At 43.7% G+C, this 22,197-nt stretch overlaps 2 protein-coding genes across 3 annotated transcripts in view; one reads left to right on the top strand and one right to left on the bottom strand.

The window, feature by feature from the left end:
* Nucleotides 1–90: 90 nt before the first annotated feature.
* POLR3C (RNA polymerase III subunit C) lies at nt 91–11,708 on the bottom strand. Of its 2 annotated transcripts, none has more exons than XM_031967417.1 (15): nt 11,465–11,708; nt 9,081–9,259; nt 7,357–7,612; nt 7,089–7,277; nt 6,712–6,800; nt 6,323–6,427; nt 6,120–6,212; nt 5,061–5,141; nt 4,790–4,841; nt 3,966–4,026; nt 3,324–3,474; nt 2,479–2,580; nt 2,315–2,364; nt 1,733–1,882; nt 91–1,359 (listed from the first exon to the last, which is right to left on the bottom strand). In XM_031967417.1, the coding sequence occupies exons 2-15, from the start codon at nt 9,225–9,227 to the stop codon at nt 1,278–1,280; spliced, it is 1,608 nt and encodes a 535-aa protein (XP_031823277.1). In that variant the 5' UTR covers nt 9,228–9,259; nt 11,465–11,708; the 3' UTR covers nt 91–1,277. The 2 variants fall into 2 exon arrangements, with proteins under 2 accessions (XP_031823277.1, XP_003769935.1); XM_003769887.4 differs by lacking the exon at nt 11,465–11,708 and adding an exon at nt 10,255–10,599.
* The window catches only part of RNF115 (ring finger protein 115), a 53,022-nt gene continuing 41,556 nt past the window's right edge, over nt 10,732–22,197 (top strand). The window contains exon 1 of the mRNA XM_031967419.1: nt 10,732–10,882. Within this exon, the coding sequence (XP_031823279.1) occupies nt 10,781–10,882 (102 nt within the window). The 5' untranslated portion in view covers nt 10,732–10,780. The remainder of the gene's footprint in view (nt 10,883–22,197) is intronic.

The following is a 22,197-nucleotide window of genomic DNA, read 5'->3' as shown; positions in this document are numbered from 1 at the left end:
TCACATGAAGTGCATCCCATTGGCCCCTCACATGCTCACTGAAGTAGGTAGGCATCGCAGGTGATAGTTTTATTGTTTCACAAATAAAGATGGGATTCAACTTTTATTATGAACTGAAGGGTGCCCAGCAGCAGCTTTTGTATTCCCAATCCAGTCCTATTCCTTTGATGTCTATCTTGCCCATACCTCTCTGTACCCAATTGCACTTGGAAAACCCCTCAGTCAATAGATATTTATTAAGCACTTACTATGTGCCAGGCCCTGAGCAAAGCTGTGGAGACAATGAAGTAAAATAAGTCAGCACCAGAGGAGGGGGGTGGTGCTGACTTTTCCACAGGGAGACAACATGCAAAAGCTTCATGAACAGGGGATAAATGGGAATTAATGATCAGAGGGAAGTCCCTAGAATTAGGGGATAAGCAAGTTTCCTAGAGGAGGGTGCGACTCCTCTGAAAAGACTGCTCCCCCCCCCCAATCCCTGGGGCTCACCTCTGCAGAACTTTTTACTTCCCCATTGAGAGCCTCTGATCCTTCACTTTTAGAATCCAGATACAAGTCTTACAGACATCCCATTATCAAAGATTTCCATAGCACTTTATGTTTGACAAAGTACTTTGTAGCTATTATCTCATTTGATTCTCACAACTGTCAGGGAGAACCTACTGGCACCCCCATTTTACAGATGGGAAAATGAGAGTGATTAACTACTTAGCAGGGTCACACATCTAACTTCTGAGGCAGCATCTGAAATCATGTCTTGTTGATTCCAAGTCCAGCACCCTAACCATTATGCCATCCAGCTGCTGGCCAGGAATGAAAGCAGCATGGAGCAAGATTTATTCTGTTAGGGATGATGCAGAAAGAGGTGTGGAGAGCAATCTCATTGCACATGAGCACATGCTCATGGTGTCCACTCCGAGGCGGCTGGGGCATTTGTGGAGCTGGGTGCACACACGTGGCACCTGGTGAAGATAAGCTAACTCCAGGAGAGGCAGCTGCGCTTCTCCCAATACCAGGGAGCAGGTGGCAGCAGGTGGCAGCAGTGGCCGGGCACCCAGGGGGCAGGCGACAGTCTCCACCAGCCATGGTTCCCAGGGGCCCACACTGAAGGTGCCACCTTTCTATCTGGCAGAGGGGAGATAGAGGGCTGGGGGAGGCAGCCTTTGATGTCTGGGGCATAATGAAGGGGACATAACACACTACGTCCATGTCCTAGAAGGATGACCCCATATCCTTCTATCCTTCCCAAAGCTCCCCCTGGAAGGGTCCCCTTCGAGTCATGATCTTTTCATGGTGCTCTCTGCGTAGGACTCGAGCACAAAGATGGTTTCATCCACTTGGATCTCACTGGCATCCAACCTGTAGAGAGAGGGAAGCCTGTTTGAAGGAACGTGGCTCACTGGGGGATGGCAGGGGACAGTGGTTGCACTAGCAGGAGGCATTGCTGCCTACTGGGTAGAAGGCCTGGGTGTGAATCCTGCCTCCAGTATTTGAAGTGTAAAAGTTGGATAAACGGTATAACTTCTCTGGACCTCAGGTTTCTTATCTAGAAAATAGTGGACAGTCCAAGCACTGGCCCTCGCAGGGATGTGGGAAGGATAAAACAGGGAAACAGGTAAAATATCTCCAATCCTAAAGTGCCTGAAAAATGTAACTCCTCTGATCACCCATACCCCCGAGAAACCGCCCAAAGCTCCTAGCGAGGAGCTGGGGCAACACCAGGGGAACCCACTTGTTGACGTTGCGTTTCAGACTCTCCAGCTGCTGGCGTTCAGGCGCCGTGATCATCTCCTCGATCTCCTGGAGCTGGGCCTCCTCGGCCCCTGTGGCCTGCATGGAGGCAAGGATGGCTTCTACCCGCTGGGACTTCTCCAGCAGTCGCCTGCCAGGCACGGAGAGAGCCAGACATGAGTGGCTGCCCGCTGGGTCCCACACTTCCCTTTGGGAAAAGTTCTCCCCTTGAATGAGCTTTTTAACCCGAAGCCTGGCTTTAGCCTGGCTTCTAGAGGACTTGCCCTAGAAACCCCCCGGAAATGGAGCGGCCTCAACCCTGAGAGCCCTTAATCCCCCCATCCCCATTAAGGGATTTATACAGAAGGACCTGCCTGGTAAACTTCCCATGAAGTTAGAGGGGAACATTATGCCCTCAGCCAGAGCTGCTGTCCCTTGTCAGGAGCCCATGGCCCTGCCCTGCCGGCGAAGCTGCTCCACTCTCCTTTCCCTCTATCCAGGCCCCCTCCTGTTTCAGGGGCGTCTAGAGGGGAATATCTCTGGACCCCAGGGAGCAGTGGAGATGGACCAAAACGCCACTTACTTGTTCTCTCTGGTCTCAAACTGCCGCCTTTCGATCAAGTTGGCGATGCTCTGGAAAGAGAGGAGAGACACCATGTAGCAGCCCAGGAGCAGTTTGGGAAAAGTGGGCTGAAGCAAGGGATGCCATGGTGGTGACCCCCTTCAGGGAGACGTGTGGGTGGGTACCTTGTAGCAGCGGCGCAGCAGCATCCGGGCAGCAGACAGGGAGTTCACCGTATACAGGTAGAAGGTCCGAGAGGGCGCGTGGTCCGGCGTCTTGGGGATTTCCTGTATTGCAGAGGGCAGAGCAGATGTGGCGTCCTGGCACCCACAAAGATTCTTTCTCATCAGACCCGGGCTGACATCCTACACGTATTCCTGCTTCATCTGTCATTTGTGACTGCCACCAGTGGGGGATACTTTCCTTCCCAAGATTCCTGCACCCCCTTTCCCTTGACTTCCAAGCCAGTGACACTGGGCTTCTCACTTCTGTATCTATATCTATATATATCTTGGTACAAGACCCTTCATCATCTTCTGTCTCCTGAGACAAGAGCTAGAATGTTCTTTACCCTCATGTGTATCCCCTGGCCTCCTTCATCCTCACCTCCACTTCCTGGCCTCCTTCAATTTGCAGGTAAAATCCAACCTTTCTCCACGCTCCTTTTCTAGCCCCACTTTTTGCTAAAGGCTAGAGCCTCTGAGGCTCAGCTCCACCCAGGACGTACCTAAGGTGTGTGCATGCTGCCTCCTTCACCCCCCTAGAATGAGCTCCCTGAAGGGAGGCCCACCTGTTTCCTGGCCCACAGTACAATGCTTGCCTTCTGACAGGGCAGGAGCTTCCTGGGGACACAGCCCATGGCTCCTCCTTCCTGCCATCCCAAAGCCTGCTACCAAACCACAGGATAGGGCGACCACCTGAGGGAAGATTCTCCCCTCTCCACCCCCCCCCCCAATCTCTGGGGGGCTTTGGTTCCCTAACCTAGGTCATACCCACCTGCTTGGCAGTGCAGTCACCATGCCCTGGTTACCTGTAAGGAGATAAGGTTTTCAGACAGCAACTTATACAGCATGTCCTTGGCTTCTTTAGCAGGAATCATGGCAAAATCTTCCACCTGTTTCTGCTCCAGGTGCTTTTTCCGCAAAACCAGCCGGAATATCCTGGCACAGCGAGACCCAAACCTGGAAGAGGGTCAAGGGAGCCCTAAAGCTAGGAGACATGGCGCTGGTCCTGCCTCCCATCCAGTGGTAAGGGGCTGCCCCTCACTCTCCCAGAGGCTGATCTTCTATTTTCGTATGAGTGGAAAGAAAGGCAGGCATGAGATCCTTCTGAGCTCCAAAAGATCTGCTGGAGGGCAGTACCTGGGGCTTGGGGTTCAAATGCTAAGCCAATGACCAGACTGAAGACCAGTAAATCAGCATCATAAGAAAGTGGGATTTGTGTTGGGGTCCATGGGAAAGATCTCCATCCAGCTCATAATAATGCATGTGCAAGGAATTAGCCCTGAATCACGTTAACATGATTCTCAGCTTCCTTTTTGTTCCCCAGGGTCCCAGGAATAAACATCAGCTGCAGGAAGGGAAGGAGGGACAAGGAAGAGGAGAGGGCGACAGTGTGCCTCTGTTCTCACAGAGGCATTCAAAGCTCACATTCATTCAAAGCTGCTTCTTACCTTTCTTGCACAATGGACTCCAGCGTTGCCATAGCCAGGGATGCCAATGCCTTGTGGAGGTCTGGATGGGTGCATTAAGGTCACTGAACTAGCTTAGGCCTTGTGTGGGCCTGGAAGTGAGAGACCCAGAGGCTGGTCCTGGCTCTGGCAGGTAGATGTGGGTATCATATTGTCTAGACTAGCATTTGGGGACTGTGAGCAAGCTGTTTTGTGGCTTCACTCACACTGTGTGAATGTGGCAAAACTCTAGTTCAAAACAGACCTGAGAGTAGAGATTATGCCAAAAATTTCTGCTGAACCTGTACTGACCCCAAGACTTGGCTATGAGCTGGGTTTTTTTTTTTTTGGGGGTAGGTGGGTGGGAATTCTTGCCACTAGATTATGTTCTTGTCATTAATCTTTAAAGAAAAATTTGCCATTACATAGAATTCCCAATCTCTTTATTTTTGTCCGCCTGCATTTTTGATTTCCTTCACAGGCTAATGGTATACTATGATTCTTTTGTACAGCAAAATAACTGTTAGGACATATATGCTTTAACATATTTAACATGTATTGGTCAACCTGCCATGGGGGAGAAGGTAGGGAAGGAGGGGAAAATTGGAACAAAAGGTTTGGCAATTGTCAATGTTGTGAAATTACCCATGCATATAACTTGTAAATAAAAAGCTATAATAAAAAAAAATAAAGAAAAATTTGATGTGCAGAAAAAAGTTCCAGATTCAGTGTTCTAGTTAATCGTGTCTTTTCCTAAATCCCAAGGGAAGGGACAATATTTCATTAACCAGGATTGCCTAGTCTGCGTATCTGTATGGGAAGGATACTGATGACATACATTCCTCCACCGCTGTCACCCGACTTCCCCACAAACTCCAGCTGCGGGAAGAGAAGAGATTGAGTCTTTTCAAGAGCCCTATGACTGCATCACAGGGAACAAAAATGGTCAGAGGCTTTTGACAGGCAACCCTCTTGGAAAAGGTTAAAGTGGGAAGATTGCCTGGGACTGGCTGAGAACAAAATTGGAGAATAGCACCAGATGTCAGTTGTTGAAATACTTCTGGTGAAAAAACAGAAATAGGAAAAAGTCAGACTTACTGGGTCATCTGCCAGAAGAGTCAGATACTGATCAAGAACTTGCTTTGAGATGTTATATCCAACAGGGAGAGATCTGAAGATCTGGAGGGTAATAAAGAGTAGTTGGTAGGTGTGTGTTCTTAGCAATTGCTGACATCAAGATAAATGATGCCCTGAGGGACAGGGAGAATAGTCAAGCCCAAAGGGAAGTCCCTAGTCTTGTAGAACCAGCAGGAAACATACTAATAGATAGTCACAAATTGGTCAGGGAGGGAAACCAGATAATGTTATAGGTTATTCAATTTTGTAGGCTGGGACACTGGGCACCGAATCATATCTCATCAGTTATGGTTTTTGGTGTGATTTACAAGCATTTCCTAATTTAATCTCAATATGCACATTATCTGTCTCTCTTCATGCATTCATCCAGCTAAAGTGCCCAGCTAGCTGTTGGCCTGTGTTGGCAGGGATGGTGTCCTCACATAATTTTTTAAAAGGCAACTGGGGTTAAATGGCAGGGTCATGCAGCTAGTAAATGTTTGAGGCTGTGTTCAAACTCAGGTTCTCTTGTCTCTAAGGCCTGTGTTCTCCCCACTGAACCACCTAGCAAACCCATATATTCCTTCCTTACCTGTGCCCCTTAGAATTCTCAGCTTCCTCTGCTGCCTTTCCAGGTTTCCTTTTCAAGTTATGCACAGGTTGTCCCTAAAATCTTTTTTTAGTCCAGCTTTTTAAAGGTTTGGTGGCTTTTGGAACTTTTGGGACACCTTTTACCTATTTAATATGCTTTTCATTTACTTATCTACATACATATAGTAAATTTCCTCCCCAGGGCAGAATGAATACTACTACAGATAGTTTTTTTGTAGAACATGTTTAGCACCTATCACAGTGCCTAGCACAAACAAGTGCTTAAATCCATGTTGGATAAATCGATCTGAAAAAAATAAAGCTTTCCTTTCTTTCTGCTTCTACTTCCCACTCCATCCTAAGTACCCACTCATCACAAGCAGATTAAGTGCAATACACAGCCACCTAGAGGAAAAGACAAAACTGTGGTAAGGACAGTAAAGCACTCACCTCATTTGAAGACAGGGGTTGGGTGAAGGGAGCACCGGAGGAAGTGGTGATTTCACTCATTCGCAGCATGGTCCGGACAATCTCGCTGCTGGTCTATTGGAACAGTGTGACACTTAGAACTCTGTCCCAAGGTCCCTGTTCTGCCCTGCACCTGCAGTCAGTCACATGCAGCAAGGCAGGAGAGACCCATCCCTTTCAGATACCTGATCCATTCTATTGGCTACTGCGTTCACAATAGATTGGTCTCGGAAATGCTGGTGGAATCTGTCAAGGTTGGCCTGCCAGTAAATGCCATCATCTGGCATGGGCTGTGAATGGAGAGGCAGAGTCAAGGAGTCAGGGGAACTGTAGGCATGAACTCTTTTTGAAAAGCACAGAGCTCCTGGAAAATGCACGGGGTGATTTCAGAACAGAGCATTCTCCGTTGGTCTGGCCCGGCAGAAGACTCCCCTTCTGACACTGCTCCGTGGTCAGTGAGGTCGGGCTCTTCTATCTCTCATCTGAACAGCTCTGCAATCTGTGGGGTGTGTCCACTCCAGAACTGGCCTGTCTGGAGAGGAGTGCTCCCAGTCCCGAAGCTCTTTGCTCTTACCTCTTTGCTCTCTGCTGTTTGTTTGGGCCGCTTGGGCCTAGGTTCTCCTGCTGCATCGTCATCAGATGATCGTCTCCTCTTTCCTTTTCCTGCCAGATCAAGACAATTCAGTTATGGTCCTTCTGTAAGTAGAAGGGACTAAACATAAAGACATGGGTGGGAGACTCTCAGTCTTCTAGAGATATAAAAGTTATTTCTACATTAGTTCTGAGGAGCCCCAAAAAACTGAAGATTTTCACTTGGTGACTAACAGAAGGAAAAGTGCTGGGAAGAGTTGATTCTCAGCTTTGAGGGTAATGACCACAAGAGAAGACACTTTCTGAAAGGTACACCTGATGTCTCAAAAAGCCAGATAGGTCTGGCAGGAGACTCCTTACCTATAAGGTTTAGTTTGGGGACCAGGTACATGTCCTTCTCATTAATGCTAAGTGTTGGGGCAGGCGGTGGTGGCTGAGCCTCAGCACTTTCTGGGGGATCAGGAACGAGGGGGCATCGCTGTACAAAGTGTGTGTCTGCTAAACGGCAAAATGTGCTAGATACCTCTGCATAGTCCATGGTTTTCCCATCTGTAACAAAGACAGTAGAAAGCAAATGGGTTGGGCTGTGATTGCTGAAGATCCACAGAAAGACTGGGCATCAACTTACCCTCCATGGTCTCCGTGAGTCGGTCTGCTACCTTCTTTACCACAGCCGACATGGTCATTTTCCCATTGAGCAGGAGTTCCTCCACGATCAGTTCTCCTGTGTCACTGTACAAAGTCTTGGCTGTGTAGATATAGCGGGGATACCTCAGGATGCGCAGAATACGGCTGCAGTGGGCTTCATATTCCACAATGCCCCGTTTGTGTATCTGGTACGTCACCAGGTTATGTTGGATAAGGACACACAGGGCTTTTTTCACCTGGCAGGCCCAAGAGAAAGAAGAGGAAACACAGCTCATGCCGTCTCCAGTATTCTTGAAAGGCACACATAGGTGAGTCAAAAAACACTTATTTGGTGCCACCATGTGCCAAGCACTGGAGACACAAAGGAAGGTGTTTAGATGGGGGGATGATGGTGGTGATAATATGTATCTAAATAGGTAAATACAAGACACAGAATAGATGAACAAAAATCACTGCTCTAGCAGATTAGGAAAGAAGGAGAGACTGGGGATGTACTTCTATAGAGAATGACATTTGAGCTGAGTCTTGAAGGAAGCCAGGGATTCAGAGACAGAGATAAGAAGGGAAAGCAGGTCTCTGTTTTATCAGCTAGGTGACCTGGCAAGTGGCTTAATCTGAGTCTTAGTTTTCTCTGCCAAATGGATGTCATCATAACTTTAGCATCTTCTTCATAACCTTCACAAGTCTTCACCTTGTGAGGTGGAAAAGAGCACTTGCACACCTTCAAGAATCTCATCAGTGATTTGCTCGGAACTCCCTGCTTTCCTTTTACCAAAAGAACAAACAGAAGACTTTCCCATCTTGGCGACTCTTTCCTTTGATTTTTCCCCTTGAAAGCAGTCATCCTTTATTTTATGGGTTATGTCAGCAATTCTCAAAGTGGGTCTGGGTAGCCTTACAGGTCCTGAGACACTTATGGGAGTCACTGAAGTCAAGAATATTTTCAAAATAATACTGAGATGTTTTAATTTTTATATAGCAAATATCAATAGACGCCATCCACAGAAACAGAAGCTCTTGGGGGAATTTCTCTCAATGTTTACAATTGTAAAGAAGTCCAGGGACTTAAGAAGTTTGAGAACTGTTGGTATAGTGTTAAAAGGACAAAAAAGTCTTAGCTTTACGTCCTGGGTTTTATCACTTGGGAACCCTAAGAGCTGGGGCAACTCATTTAATCTATCTAGTCCTGAGCTTCCTCATCTGTAAAATAAGGAGGCCGGAATAAATAATTCCTAAGATTCCTTCCCGCTATAGATCTATAATCTCATTTCCCACCTGCCTGCTCTTATTTTCTCTAACTTTTCTAGCAAAATTAGCATTGGGAAATTTTCTTAAGATCCATTTAGTCTTGGTATTCATACCTCATTGCCCTCTGACTCTCTGTTGGAAGGCGGAGCTATGAAACTCCTCAACCTCCATTTAAGCTGCAGCCGTAGGGGAGCCGTCATTTCCCATTGGATGTAACTCATTTTGGACTTCTTTTTACTCCCTTCCCCTTCAGCTTTCTTTTAGGACGTTGTTTTCTCCAATTAGATTTTAAGCTCCCTGAGGGTAAGGCTTGTCATTCTTTTTCCCTATTTCCATACCTGGCACATAGAAGGGGCTTAATAAATATTGATGATTATTGACTATCAATAGGCTCCCCTTTCAATAAGACTTCATTTGGATCCCAACTGGGACAAAGCAGATATTGTACAGACTCACCTGATCTAGTGATGTCCCTGTGCCATGAACAATTGCTCTCAATGGTTGGCTGCCTGTTCTGATGAGATGAGTTCCGATTTTATCCACTATCTCTCCAAAATGTTCTTGGAGCAGCAAAGAACATAATTTAATTTCTGCTTGAGTCATTGTTGTGAAGTTTCAGTACTAGGAAACCGGACCTAATAAAATGATTAAAATTAAAAATGTTAAAAAAAAAAAAAAAAAAAAAAAAAAAGGCCTCTCCTACCTCTTCTTAAATGGAGGTTGAGGAGAGATTTCCCAATGATAAATTTACTGGGACTCAAAGAAGCGCAGCAGGAGAAAGCAAGAAAAAAGTTAAATGATGGGAAAAAACCTAGGTAGAAACTGGATGATGATGATGATGATGACGTTTGGCTCTTTAATAGTGGATTTCAGAGCACAAATTCACACTCCTGGGAAGCATTAAAGTCCCAGAAAAATAAACAAGAAATGAATGACATCTCATTTATTAGTAAGTACGTGCTAAAGAAGCACTGAGTAAGGTGTAAAGCAGCTGAACCGAGTCCTGAGCGTGTCAAATAGAACAAAACACGGAACAAAAAGCAACGAGAGCGATTAGGCGGCGCCAAGAGAGCGCATCGGCCCTGGAGCCAGGGGAACCCGAGTTCAAATCCCGCCTCAGGAACTTGATATTGACTAGACAAGTCACTTAACCCTGACTGATTTACCAAAAAAAAAAAAACCCCAAAAAAACCCCCAAAAATGACAAAAGAAAAATTAAAAAAAAAATTTAATTCTGTAAAGAAACGGAATGTTTAAAACTCGAAAGCGCTTTCTAAGGAAATAAGCTTCCAAGGAAGAAAAGTTCCTTATGGAGATGAGGGAAAGAGGTGAAAAAGGCGGGAAGACTGGGCACCGAGACTCCGCCTCGGGAGCAGGGAGGGGGTCCCGTTAAGGGCCCACCCCGGCTCTGCGACTCTAAGTTCCTTGAGGGCAGGCACCATTTTGGCCTCTTTTTGGATCAGTGCCCGGCACGGATAGTTAAGAGAACTAATTGAATCGCTTCCCTCCATCTCCTCCCCGCTAGACCCCCTAGAACAAGATGGATTTCCCCGCTTCGCCTCCCCGTTCTCGCGAGTAGTTCGGGCCCAGTCTCCGCTTCCGGCTTCGAACGCGGAACCTCGTGGCTTACGATGTCGATTCCGTCCCCACTCGTATAGTGTCTGAGACGGAGCGCGGGGAGACCACCTGAAGAGAACTCTTCCGCGTTGCTCACAACTGCTTCCGGGTCTTCTGAGGCCGCAGGGGCTCTCACGCTCTTTCCGCTCCCGAGGGCGGGGGTTGAGCAGGAAGAGATAAAGAGTATGCCAGTGTACACGCCCTCCCAATTCTTGGCGATTTCCGGGCCGACGCGTCCCTCCTCCTCACCAGCCCGCAGGAGAACTGACGTTTGGGAGCCGTCGGGCTTGGGGGCGAGGGGGAGGCGCCGCGCCGGAAGAGCCTCTCTGTCCCTCGCCTCGTTAGTCGCGGGTTTGGGGAGGGGCTTGGCCGGAGCCGGCGCGTCCGTCTCGTTGGTGCCTCCGCGGAGTCACGTGATACGGGGCCGCTGGTGCTGCCGGCTCCGGCTGGGGAGGAGGAGGAGGAGGAGGAGGAGGAGGAGGACGACCGGGCTGTGGCGGCGGGCGGGAGGGCGGCCGGCCGGACGGGCACGGGAGAAGATGGCGGAGGCCTCGGCGGCTGGTGCGGGCGCGGGCGCCGCCGTCCCCCCGCACCGCTTCTTCTGCCACTGCTGTAAGGGCGAGGTCAGCCCCAAGCTGCCGGTACGAGACCCGCCCCCCACCCCCCGCCCCGGGGCCCCCGCGGGAGGTCCCTCGCTTCTCGGGGGGAGCCCGACCCGACTCGGCTCCCTCTGCCCCAGCCTTCCCCTTCCGTGCCGCGGGAGGGGGCCCTGAGCCTCCCCTCTCCCCGCATCCGCCGCTTCTCTCGCCGCCCCTCCCTGCCCTTGGACCCCTGGCCCCGCGGAGCTCCGGGCCGCCTTCCCCTCGGGGCTCCTTTGTGGGATCCGCGTCCCCCCTCGGCTCTCGGCTTCCCGCGTCTCCCCGCCCCTTCTCTCCCGGTCTTCATCCTCCGGGGTTTCTCCTCTACTTTATTCCACGTCTCCCCCCCCCCCTCCCCCCCCCCCCCCCCCCGCTCCCGCCTGCGGGCGAGGATAACGGATCCCGCGCTCCGGGGAGGGGGGGGAGCCCGGCTGCCCCCCGTCTCCGCCGCCTGGGGAGGCTCCGGCTCCTGGTGTCAGGGATCTCCTCTTCCCACCGTTCCGCCCCCTCCCCCCTCCTTTAAACAAAGTGCTGCAGGAGCAGAATGTAGGCTGCTGCATTCTCTGACGTGCAGCTGGGGCTCACCTGGGTCTGCTGGACTCGCTCTTTGTCCTCCGGGGGGAAGCCCGGGCCGCCCCGTGCGTGCGTGCCCAGCAGCACCCTCCCCGGATGCAGCGGGGCCAAGTGCTCCTGGCAAAGCCCAGACGAGTCTTGCCCCGGGGAGTGAAGTCTCTCGGAGACCGGTTTCAATCGGGACTCTCTTAAGGTCCAGCGCTGTGTGCAGTGAAGTGTCTGCCGCGTAAGGCCCTGCTCCTGAATTTAACCTAGAAAGAACCGGGCTTGGATTTGTTTTCTTCTGTTCTCTTTGCCCCACACCCTCCAAATCCATCTTCAGTTTCATCTCTGCTGCTCGATCTTGGTTGCTGACTTGGCAGTTTTCCCACAGTGTTTCGATTCCTTTGGGAAGAGCAACGATCTTGCTCTCCCTGTCAAGCCTGGAAACCTTCACTGACCTCAGGATCAGGGAGAAGGAACCTCGGCTCTGGTTGGGCCTGTGTGATCCGTGCCATGCGGTGGAGTTTGTGGAGCATCCGCAGCCTCCCCCCTGTTCTCCACATTCCTGTCTGAGCCTGAAATGGAAAGCTCAAGGAAATGTTTAGTACTTTTGCTGTTTCCCTGTTTGTTCCCTAATACAACTACCACCCCCACCCCCCCTTTTGAATATTCTAAGGTGTTTTCTAAAGGCGCAATAGCAGTAACAGTATCATGCAAAGGAGTCTACCAGGCTTTTTTAGTTTTGGCATACTCTATATAGTTGGGTTAGCCCTCAGTTTACAATGAAATACCTATCAAGCACCTGCTATGACTGAACAAAGCATAGGTACTGTGGACACACTTGGCAATACCAAGAAATGCTGCAGAGCCCCCATCCTCAAGGAACTTGGAAGACTGAAGAGAGCAGTTTTTGCTATATTTGTTTTTGTCTTAGCACATGCTGTCTTATATTGTTAATTATGAGTAAATGTTGTTAATGATAAACACTAAAGGAATTAGGTGAGAAAAAACTAGTTTTGAACTGGAGTTGTGTAAGAAGTGATAGGGCTTGAGTAGAGTTTTAGGAAGGATAAAAAAATTTAGGAAGGAGGCAGGTGGAAGGTATCCTAGGTGATGGGAAATGCTGCCTGTAAAGGTGAGAATCGGAAGAGGGGAACACATAAAGCATATTTGGGTTTGATTGTCTTTAACTCTTCTTGCTTTTCTGTTTAGTGTTTTGCCCTTCTTAGAAGATTGAGTAGGATAAACTGAATCATAAATGGTTGTTTAGAAAACAGTTGTCTGAGTTTAGGTTTGTAATTTAGTTGTGCTATATTTGTTAATGAATTACTACATTTTAGGGTCAAAAACTATATTTCTAATCTTTTGAGAAGATATACCTTGAGTCACAAGGCAAGGCAAACCAAACCAGAGAGTATCGGGATCGTTATAATCTACTAACTCCTGGTAGAAAAGCACCCCAAAGTATATGATACATCATTAACAAAATCTTCATATGGAAACAAAAGGATAGGGCTAGGAACTGGTCCTGTGATTTCATTGGTCTCAATAGAGGTCAGCAACTCCTGCAGCTTCTTTTCTGCAGGTGGCGTAATTTGTCTTGGATCACATAACTAAGATGGGATAGACATAGGATTTGAACCCACTTCTTTCTAGCTTAGAGGCTGGATATTTGTCCACTATGCTATGGACAGATAGCGCTCCAAAAGTATTGAACTTTTCACATCTTTTTTAGTGACCTTGAGTGCTATTATTATGCCTCTGGATGAATGAGGTAAGCCCAGCTCAGCTTCACATGCAAAAAGGCTTTTTAAAGTTTGGTTGATATTCCTCTGGGGAGCTGATTTTTACTGTACTAGTTGGGTGACTGCAGCACCATTCCCCCCCCCCCCCCCCCCCCCCCAGTCCAGGACATCAGCCATAATGCAGAAGAAAACCCCCCAACAATAGGAAACCCAAACAAAGGGAGACAGCTGGCCATCTTTGCAGCCTTGGCCCAAGCAGGCACCGGGCGCGTGCGTCCCGGGGGCTCCTGTGCTTGTTTATTGGAGCGGGAGAGGGAGGCGGCTGACGTTTGTGCTTTGGGTAGAAGGGACTACCCTAGAGCTGTACTATTCATTGTCATTGTGCCTGGTTAGTTTAAGAGGCGTGGTTATGATGAATGAACCAACTTTTACAGATCTGCATCCTATCCCTTCTCCATCTAGTCAGTGCTTCCCCATCATCTTAGTAATGCAAGGTAATGATATATTTTAGGTCAGAGGTACAAAGCATTAGTGCATAAGCCAGTTTCATCTCATTTTAGCAAGAACTAAAAAGAGCTTCTTCCAAGATTTAGGTCATCTTGGTGTTCCTGAAAGTGTTTATAGATATCAATCAATAGCTATGAATTATAGGATTTCTCTCTGAAATTGCCCCTCTGTGCTTGGTCACCTTTTCTCATCATTTAGTGTGTTTTACCATTCTGGAAGATTGGCTGATAATATTTTAATGGTCTTATCAAAAGACAAAGTTGTTCTGGGTCTGTGCTCACTCATAGGCATAGGAAATGTTCAGAGCGTTGCTGCATGGATAGGCTGAAGCCTGTTAGTAAGTTTAGTCTAGTAAAGAAATCCCTTCATTCCGAGTCTTTTGTGTATATGCTTTTGGTTCAGATCCACCACAGCTGAAGAGAACAAGAATTCATTTTGAAAGCAGAGAATAACAGACACAATCATGGGTAAATTATGAAGGGGATTTTAGAACTGAAAATGAAATTACCTTCAGTGATTCTGGCAGCACATTTTGCTTCTCATTTGCTTCTCTGTTTTGAGAGACCACATTATTACAGTACGTTCTTTTTCTAAGTAGAAACATTTTCCTCCTTAAATAGGATGAAAGTATGAAGAAATTACTTGGTTCTAATCCTAGAATTTAAAATATATTCTAAATAAGAGATTTTGAGTGTAGAGCCTAAATTTCTAGAATTTCTAGTGCTTTTATGTTGAAAAAACCTAATATTTGCCTCATTATCCTAACCATCAAAGTGACAGAAAATAAATAGGGACCTATTAAACCCATTACTCAGGGATCTCAGAGTCCTTTACAAACCCCAACAAATATTTTAACCTTAACTGAAAATCACTTTCTATATAAGACACACAACTGTGGGACTTAATGCATAATCTAGCTACCATATTGGACCCATTTGAAAATCATTTTCATTAGAAAAGTGTTGTCTAGAATGGTACTGTTCTAGGTAGGCAGCTGGTTGAGCAGTTTGAAGAGTGATGAGAGTTTTAAGGTAACTTTTATAATAATTTGTACAGAAAATTTTGCCTTAACAAACCACAAGGAAATATACTTTTTGGAAAAATTTGTTTTTCAGAGGCTATGTGAGGATTAAAGTCTAAGCTAGGATGACTTAACTTTATGCGGTTTCCATAATTTTCCAAGAAAGCCAGTAGGTAGGTGATGGGGAACTTAAGAAGCAGTTCAGTGGTTTGAGATGGGGTTGAAGGTCTGGAATTCCTGAAGTCTGTTGAAACTCTGCTATTGCTTATCTCATTGGGGAGGTTGCTCTATTATGAGTTGAACCAATGTTCTCTAGTTAAAATATTTTAAATGAGAAAATGAGTGTGAAACAAGGCTTTGGGAGCCATATGAAGGGGATAGTATGGTAGCATGTAAATCTTGGAAATACAATCAGATAAATGTGTTGGCATATATCACCCAGAAAACAAGTCAGGAAATTGTCAGGAAATAGTCTAGCTCCCATCTTCTTAAACTGTGGTTTGGTACCCCATGTGGGGTCTCATTACTGAATGTGGGGGTTGAAATAATGATTTATCATCAGTAAGTGTTTGATTTGCATGTCTGTTTTATATATCTGTAGACTCCAGGGTCATGTAAAAATTTATTAAATGATAAGTTTAAGAAGTCTTGCTGTAGGTAACACTTAGACAAGATGGAAACATACATATGTTACAGAATTGTCTTTGGGACCATCATGTAATAAAATAGAATGCTGAAATTTCTTATGTGCCTGGAAATGAAATGTAAAATATAAGGGTTATATTATATCTTCACATTTAGAAGACTTTATAATCTGTTCAGAAGAGTATGGGTTAATGAGCAGAGTGCTGAACTTGCAACCATGGGCCCTTATTGTGTTCTCAAACACTGTAAGATCACTTAATTATTCAGAACCTCAGTCTCCCAGTCTGTAAAATGGCAGTAATATTTGTACTTGCTGCTTCATTAGGTCATAAGGATAAAGTGTTGCAAACTTAAATTAATGTTCTATAAATGCAAATTATTGTTAGGAAAAGAAAGGAATTCGTCACTTTATACTTGAGGGTCAAATTGGAGAAAGGGCATAGAAATAAAGAAGTTGGTGGATTCTGGACTTCTCTCTCATACTCTTGATATCTAAGGTTTCAAGTTAGTGTCTTACTCTGTCTTCTAATTTTGGATCCCTACAGAGATTTCTTTTTTATTAAAAAAAAACAAAAAACAAAAAAAACTTTTTTTTTTTAAACATAACAATCACTTTCTTTTTAATGCTTTCCCCTTTAAATCTTTTCTTGTAACAGACAACAAAGACAATTTAAGCAAAGCTAACTGACTTTGAAGGAGTAAGGTATGTCAATGAACAATTTCCCCATTCTGAGATTGTTTATTATAGTTCATCATTTAGCATTATTTACATTATTGCAATAATGAGATATGTTGTTTTCATGGTTCTGCTTTCTTTTCACCTCGTCAGTAACCCAGAACTCTATTTTTCTTATTTGTTCATGATGTCGGAGATGAAGATGACCCAGATGACACTGTTTATAACTTGAGTTGAAGTTACAGTTACTAACTTCATGCAAAACTTTCCAGGTTTCTCTGAATTTTTTTCTGTGTGTTGTACATCATTTCTTATGATATCATCCGATATCATAATTTTTCCAGCTGTTTTCTAGTCAATTGATACCCATTATTTCCATTTCAAGTTTTTTTATATTCACTAAGTTTATGGTTAGGAATACTTTGTCACATCAATTGTCATAGTTTCTCTCAGTGACTTCGTTGGGGCATATGCTTGGTAGTGAGATCACTTTGTCAAAGAGTATGAATCTGATTAGACTTTTAGATTGAAAAGCTGAACTTCAGCCAAGGGCCTAATAGAAGTATTGTTCAGATCTGAGACTAGAATTCAGTAGTTTGTATTTGCTGATCCCTTGCAGCAATATCTGTTGTCACTGTAGTTCCTGAGACCAGAGGATTTGGATCATTCTCAGGTTACACACTGCAGAAGTGATATCTAAAAGAAGAGTATCCAAATCTTTGTTAGTTGGAAGCTAACTGAAATAGTAACATTGCAGGTAACTTAGTAAGACAGCTAGAAATACCAGTTTGAAAACAAAAGCAGAAAACAGACCTTCTCTCTCCCCCTCCCCCCGTAAACCTTCAGTCACTAGTTTGTTTTGATAGATACCAAGTCTATTTTGTGTGTTCTGTGCTGCCAAGAATGCCTTCATCAGCCTAGGAAGTACTTTTCTAGCTCTTGTTCTTGAAAATGACACACTGGCTATAACTTGAGCCGATTCAAGCCAGCTTATCCTGTGAATGGAGAGAAGTTACCTGACTAACCCCTTCACTCTGACATACCCACCTATGAAATGATCCGGTCGGTGGTCTACCTGTTGGGAGCTTGAGTGCTTGGAGAGAATGCGAAAATCCTTGGCTGCATGGTAGCCTAAGACTGAGAAATACTATTATTCACATACCTTTAGCAGTTCCTGAAGAAAGACAAAGCCCTGAGCATAGCATAACATTTTTTGGTAGTTCTTAAATGATTTCTTTACACGTAAGCAATTGATTAGTCCATTAAACAAGGTATTTCGTTACTTTTTGTGACTCTTCTGTTGTTGGAAAGAGAGTAAGGTACATTTCCTCTCATAGGATTTCTTTGGTTGGTTTTATTTTTCTGTTGTTAGCTATTAGGGCACTGACTTTGGAATATGGTTAGAGCTGAACTCATTGTGCGTGTTTAAGGCAGAAGCCCGATAAGGCCTTGGCAAAGGTCTTAGGGGTCATACCTAAAATTTGTGAGCTACAAAGTGTTGGTTTGAGAAAATATTTTGTAACATTAGCATTTGTTGGACGACAGACCAAGACCCTTGTCTCAGGATTTCTGAGAGAGTATGTTTGTAAGTCACACTGTTTACCTGTTTGTGTGATAACGTGCTTGTTAGTAAGACAGCTATGTCAAATCAGTTTTCGCTCCTTGTTTTGGGTTGTTCACTTTCAAAGTCAGAAATAGATTGTTGAATTGCTGGTAACATAATAATGAATTAAAATACTATTTACACCTTAAAGTTGTCAGGCTTAGTGTGATAAATCACCAGAAATTGTTGGTTTTTTATTTTAGGTGAAATGTATAAACTGAATAAAGAGATACTTATGTTTTACTGTTGTGTCAGAACCTTTTAAACACAAAAACCATTATTAAATAAGCTGATTAAAATATAGCTTGAATAATTTTCTCCCCTATAAAACATACTAGGTATCATAATATGAAAAAATGAGAGGAATACATGCTCTGCTTATTTCCCAGAATTTTTGTGAGATTATGCAAAGTTTTATACAAATGTAAAGAGGCATTGGCTTAGTTAGTTTCTAACCAAATTTCCATTCTCCAAATAAAAGAATTGCTACAGTTGTTTTTGTTGTTATTATTTTGCCTTTATATATTTTTGGGTAATTGTTAGTATCTTTCATATCATTGGTTTTAGTTGGTATCATTAGTACAGCCTGCAGTATAGTGAAAAGAACCTCAATTAGGAGTCTTGGGTTTGCATCCTGCCTCTGACAATAGTTTCTGCCTTACTGGATTGTTAGGAGGTAAATGCTAAGCAAATCTTCAAGGCTATATAATCTGAGTGAATAGGTACAAAAACCTTGGGGTGGTGGAGCTAAACTTAGTGAAGTTCTAGATGTGATATATAAGGTTTAGGAGGGAAAAAAAATTCCTACCTTGTAAACCCCTTTGCACTATCTGTTTGAATCACACATTCAGGTACTATAGAAGAATAAAGTTTGTAAGACTACCAGAATATTTCTTGCCAAACTCTCACTTACTGTGATCACTTCTTAGCTTTTATTTTTTTAATGAACTTATATCATCCAAATTCATTCAACTAATTTTTGTATATGTGCATAAAATCTATTAGTACACGCAGGGTGCCTTTGGTAATTTCATCATTATTAAAAACAGCGGTCTAAGTTTCTGATTTAAAATCTTTACACTCCTACTGAAAGGGCTTAACGTTTGAAGCATGAAGCAGAGCTAATTAGGAAGGAGAATGAAGTGTGCACAAGACAGATTATTTGGAGCATCAGAAATCTGGGATGGAAGTAAAACAAAAGGGGTAATACTAAAAAATGGTCTTTTTTTTTTTTTGATGATATGATAGTAAACAATAACACTTTTGAGGCCGGCCAATGATTTGTCCAATCTAACAGTTTTATTCCCGATTTAAACAAAATTGTTTTTATATTTTAATGATATAAAGATGAATTCCTCCCATCTAATCTGTTTAGAGGGGGAGGTCTTGGCTAAAAATTAATTCTTGACACACTCACTGCTTAACAGTACAGCTCAAAATAATATAGCTTATACATAGGTCATCAAACTTTTTGTACATTTAGTTCAGGGAGTTGTAAGAAAAGGTTTCCAGAAGAGACTTTAACCACATACTTTGGAACTGAGAGCATCATTCCAAATTTTGCACAGTCACAGGGTCAGCTATTTCCATGGGTATTTCTGCAGCAGGCCCCTATTTATCTTTTAGTACCTCCAAATAGTTATGATAGGTATCAGTGATTTTGTGAAGAATACCATGGTCACTTAATTCCTCTGGGCCTCCGTTTTGGTTTTGGGTTTGTTTGTTTGTTTTCCACTAAGATGAGGTTGAAAAAAATTTCTTATTTTTCTTCCAGTTTTATGATTTGATGGTTCTGTGATTTGGTTTTTCAGGTTTTTGGCTTCTAGCTAAAAGGGAGTTTCTCATGTTGGTGTTATTGTTTTTTCCCTCCTAGTACAATACTTTAAACCTAAGATATCTGCTGAAATAAGCTTGACTGGAATTTTATGATTACTTTAGAAACATTAAGAATCCCTGGCGTCAAGGCCACAAATATTTTAACTTCCTTGCTCTCTACTACAAGAGGAATGGCCAGTATTTAAGATACTAGAATTGAAGGTGTGATAACAGAGCTACTTTGTTCATGACTGCCTTAAAACTTTGCCTCTGTAATTGACTTAAAGAATATTTGCTATACATGTTGTTGAATAACGGTGTCAGATCCTTGAGATGAATTCAGCTGGTAACTGTGAAGTGAAATAATTGCCTTCTTAGTCCTGTTTTACAGGTACATTTGTTTCCTTGAGCTTTTTGCTTTTAAAGATGTTTTTAACTCATTATCCGCTGGCTTTATAATAACCCCCAGGGTGCTATAAGTGTGCCTCTGTGAGACACCATACTTATGAAGCAGTCAATAACTGAATCCCAGGTAGAATTTTATATTGATGAAGATTTTTAATGCAGGGCAGTTGGAAGCTTTTAGATGGATAGTAGATTTGAGACCTTATAGAGCTGGACTATTCTGAACTCAGAAATTCCTCAGTTTTCTTGTTCAGTTCTCTTTGAATGTCTTGTTGGATGTGTATAAACTTCATCACTAACTAGAAGACAGTCAACTCTTCTTTCTATAGGAAGATACCAGCAGGATTTTTTCCTCCAACGATAACCTGTGATTTCATTAATATGGGAACTCCAAATATGAAATCGTCCAGAGTCTCCCAGCTAGGATGTGAGACAGGCAGGCCTTGAACAAGTCTGCCTTCCTTCAAGATTGGTCATCCCTCTAGTTTACCTGCTACTTCCTAGAGGATAAGGTTAATTACTACCATTCTTGCTAAAAAGAGATATTAAGTTAAAGGTCTGACAACCAAAATTTCTTTTGTTTCTCCTTTTTTCTTTTAAAAAAAAGTTTTACTACCTTTGGCCTTTATATATCATTTTGTGATCTTTCAGTCATGACCCCCATTTGTGACCCCATTTGTAGTTTTCTTGGCACAAATATTGAGTGGTTTGCCATTTCTTCCTGTAACTCATTTTATGTTTGAGGCACTGAGGCAGACAGGGTGAAGTGACTTACCCAGGGTCACATAGGTGTCTGAGACTGGATTTCAATTCAGATCTTCCTGCTTCCAGGCCCAGTACTCTATCCAGTACATTATCTAAAATAGGAGTGATGCTGCTCACATCTTAGACCTCATTAGTTTCTGATTATCCTCTACCTAGCGCACATTCTGTTAGAAAGATTTTAAAACAAAATAGCATTTTTAATTATAGAGATTAATTCCATGCTTTTTTCTTGCTGCCATTCTCTTTGCTTCTTGTTGGCCTTATTGTATTTAGCATGATAATTCGCAAAGATATTATGATATGTTAATTCTTATTCAACGAGATACTGAATGAGATATAATTAAGAAGGTAAATTGTTCCTGGAAATTAATATAGTATATTTCAAAACTAAATGTAACTTGGGGATTGCTAAAATGCAACTTTTGGTATGAGTAAAGTTTACAACAATTAAATCTTTTACATCATTAGGGAGGTTGGAACTTTTTTTGTGTGTGTGTGTGTGTGTGTTTGTTTGTAGGAGGGATGAAATGGTTGCTTTTGATATTTATTATAGTTAAAACTGTTTTCCTAGAAACTTTGCCTCCCAGCCATAGTACTTTCTTCCATGCCCCAAGTTTGTGCATGGCACAGTATTGTACAGTAGAATGAGACCACTTGGGAGTGGTCCTGAGCTAATCTTCAGCTCAATAGAGGTTGATAGAAATATCAAGTGTGGATCCCTCTCAGGAGTGTTTCAGGGCTCACCCCAAAGTTCAAGGAGGACAGTTTCAGGGTTTCCCCATCAGTAAGATACTTTCTTTGGTCTCTTCCAGTTCTTTGATTTGAAATTTCTTAGGGTATCGCTTGTCTTTTGCTTTGTAGCCAGAATGTCCAAGGGAAGATTCCCTGAGACTTTTTTCTCATTCCCCTATGGAGGATTATTATATATATTACTGAATTATTAATAATTATATTATTATTATATAATACTGAAATACTTCCATTGGAATGAATGTTTAATGCTGTACCTCTGTGATGACATGCAGCTGATATTTAGAAAGAACACTGGAGTTGAGTAGAGAAGGACCTTATTTTTATTTCGCTGAAGAAGAAAGCTCCTGTGTCCATAAAAAATTAAGAGTCATCAGTAAAACATAATAAAACCCCACTTGGCCCCTAGTGTTCTATTTGGGGTCCAATCCAGCAAGTGCTTATTTACCTAGCATTCTGCTGATGCTGGCAGCTCAGAGACAAAAGGAAAATTAGACCCTGCTGTCAGGAAGTTTACAGTCTAGTATGAGGTTTTTGATTGGTAAACAGATACTTTATCTACAGGAAAACTTGAGCCGAGAGCAAGTCCCAGCTACTAAGGAAGGCAAGAAAAGTTTTCCCAAGAGTGTGTATGAGCTCTGAGCCTTGAAGGAAGGTGAAGAGGCCTGAATTCCAAGCTTGAGATACATGCAAAAGCATGAGACAGGAGAATATGGAATACCTGGAATAGTGAATAAATCAGTTAGACTAAAATGTAGAATGCATGAAGAAAAATGACATTCAGTAAATCTGGAAAGGCAGGGTGGTATTAAGCTGATATCTTGAGCAATA

Source organism: Sarcophilus harrisii, chromosome 4, assembly GCF_902635505.1.
Source record: "Sarcophilus harrisii chromosome 4, mSarHar1.11, whole genome shotgun sequence".
NCBI classification, from domain to species: Eukaryota; Metazoa; Chordata; class Mammalia; order Dasyuromorphia; family Dasyuridae; genus Sarcophilus; species Sarcophilus harrisii.
The sequence above is the reverse complement of the archived record's forward strand: the minus strand, read 5'-3'. Positions and strand labels throughout refer to the sequence as shown.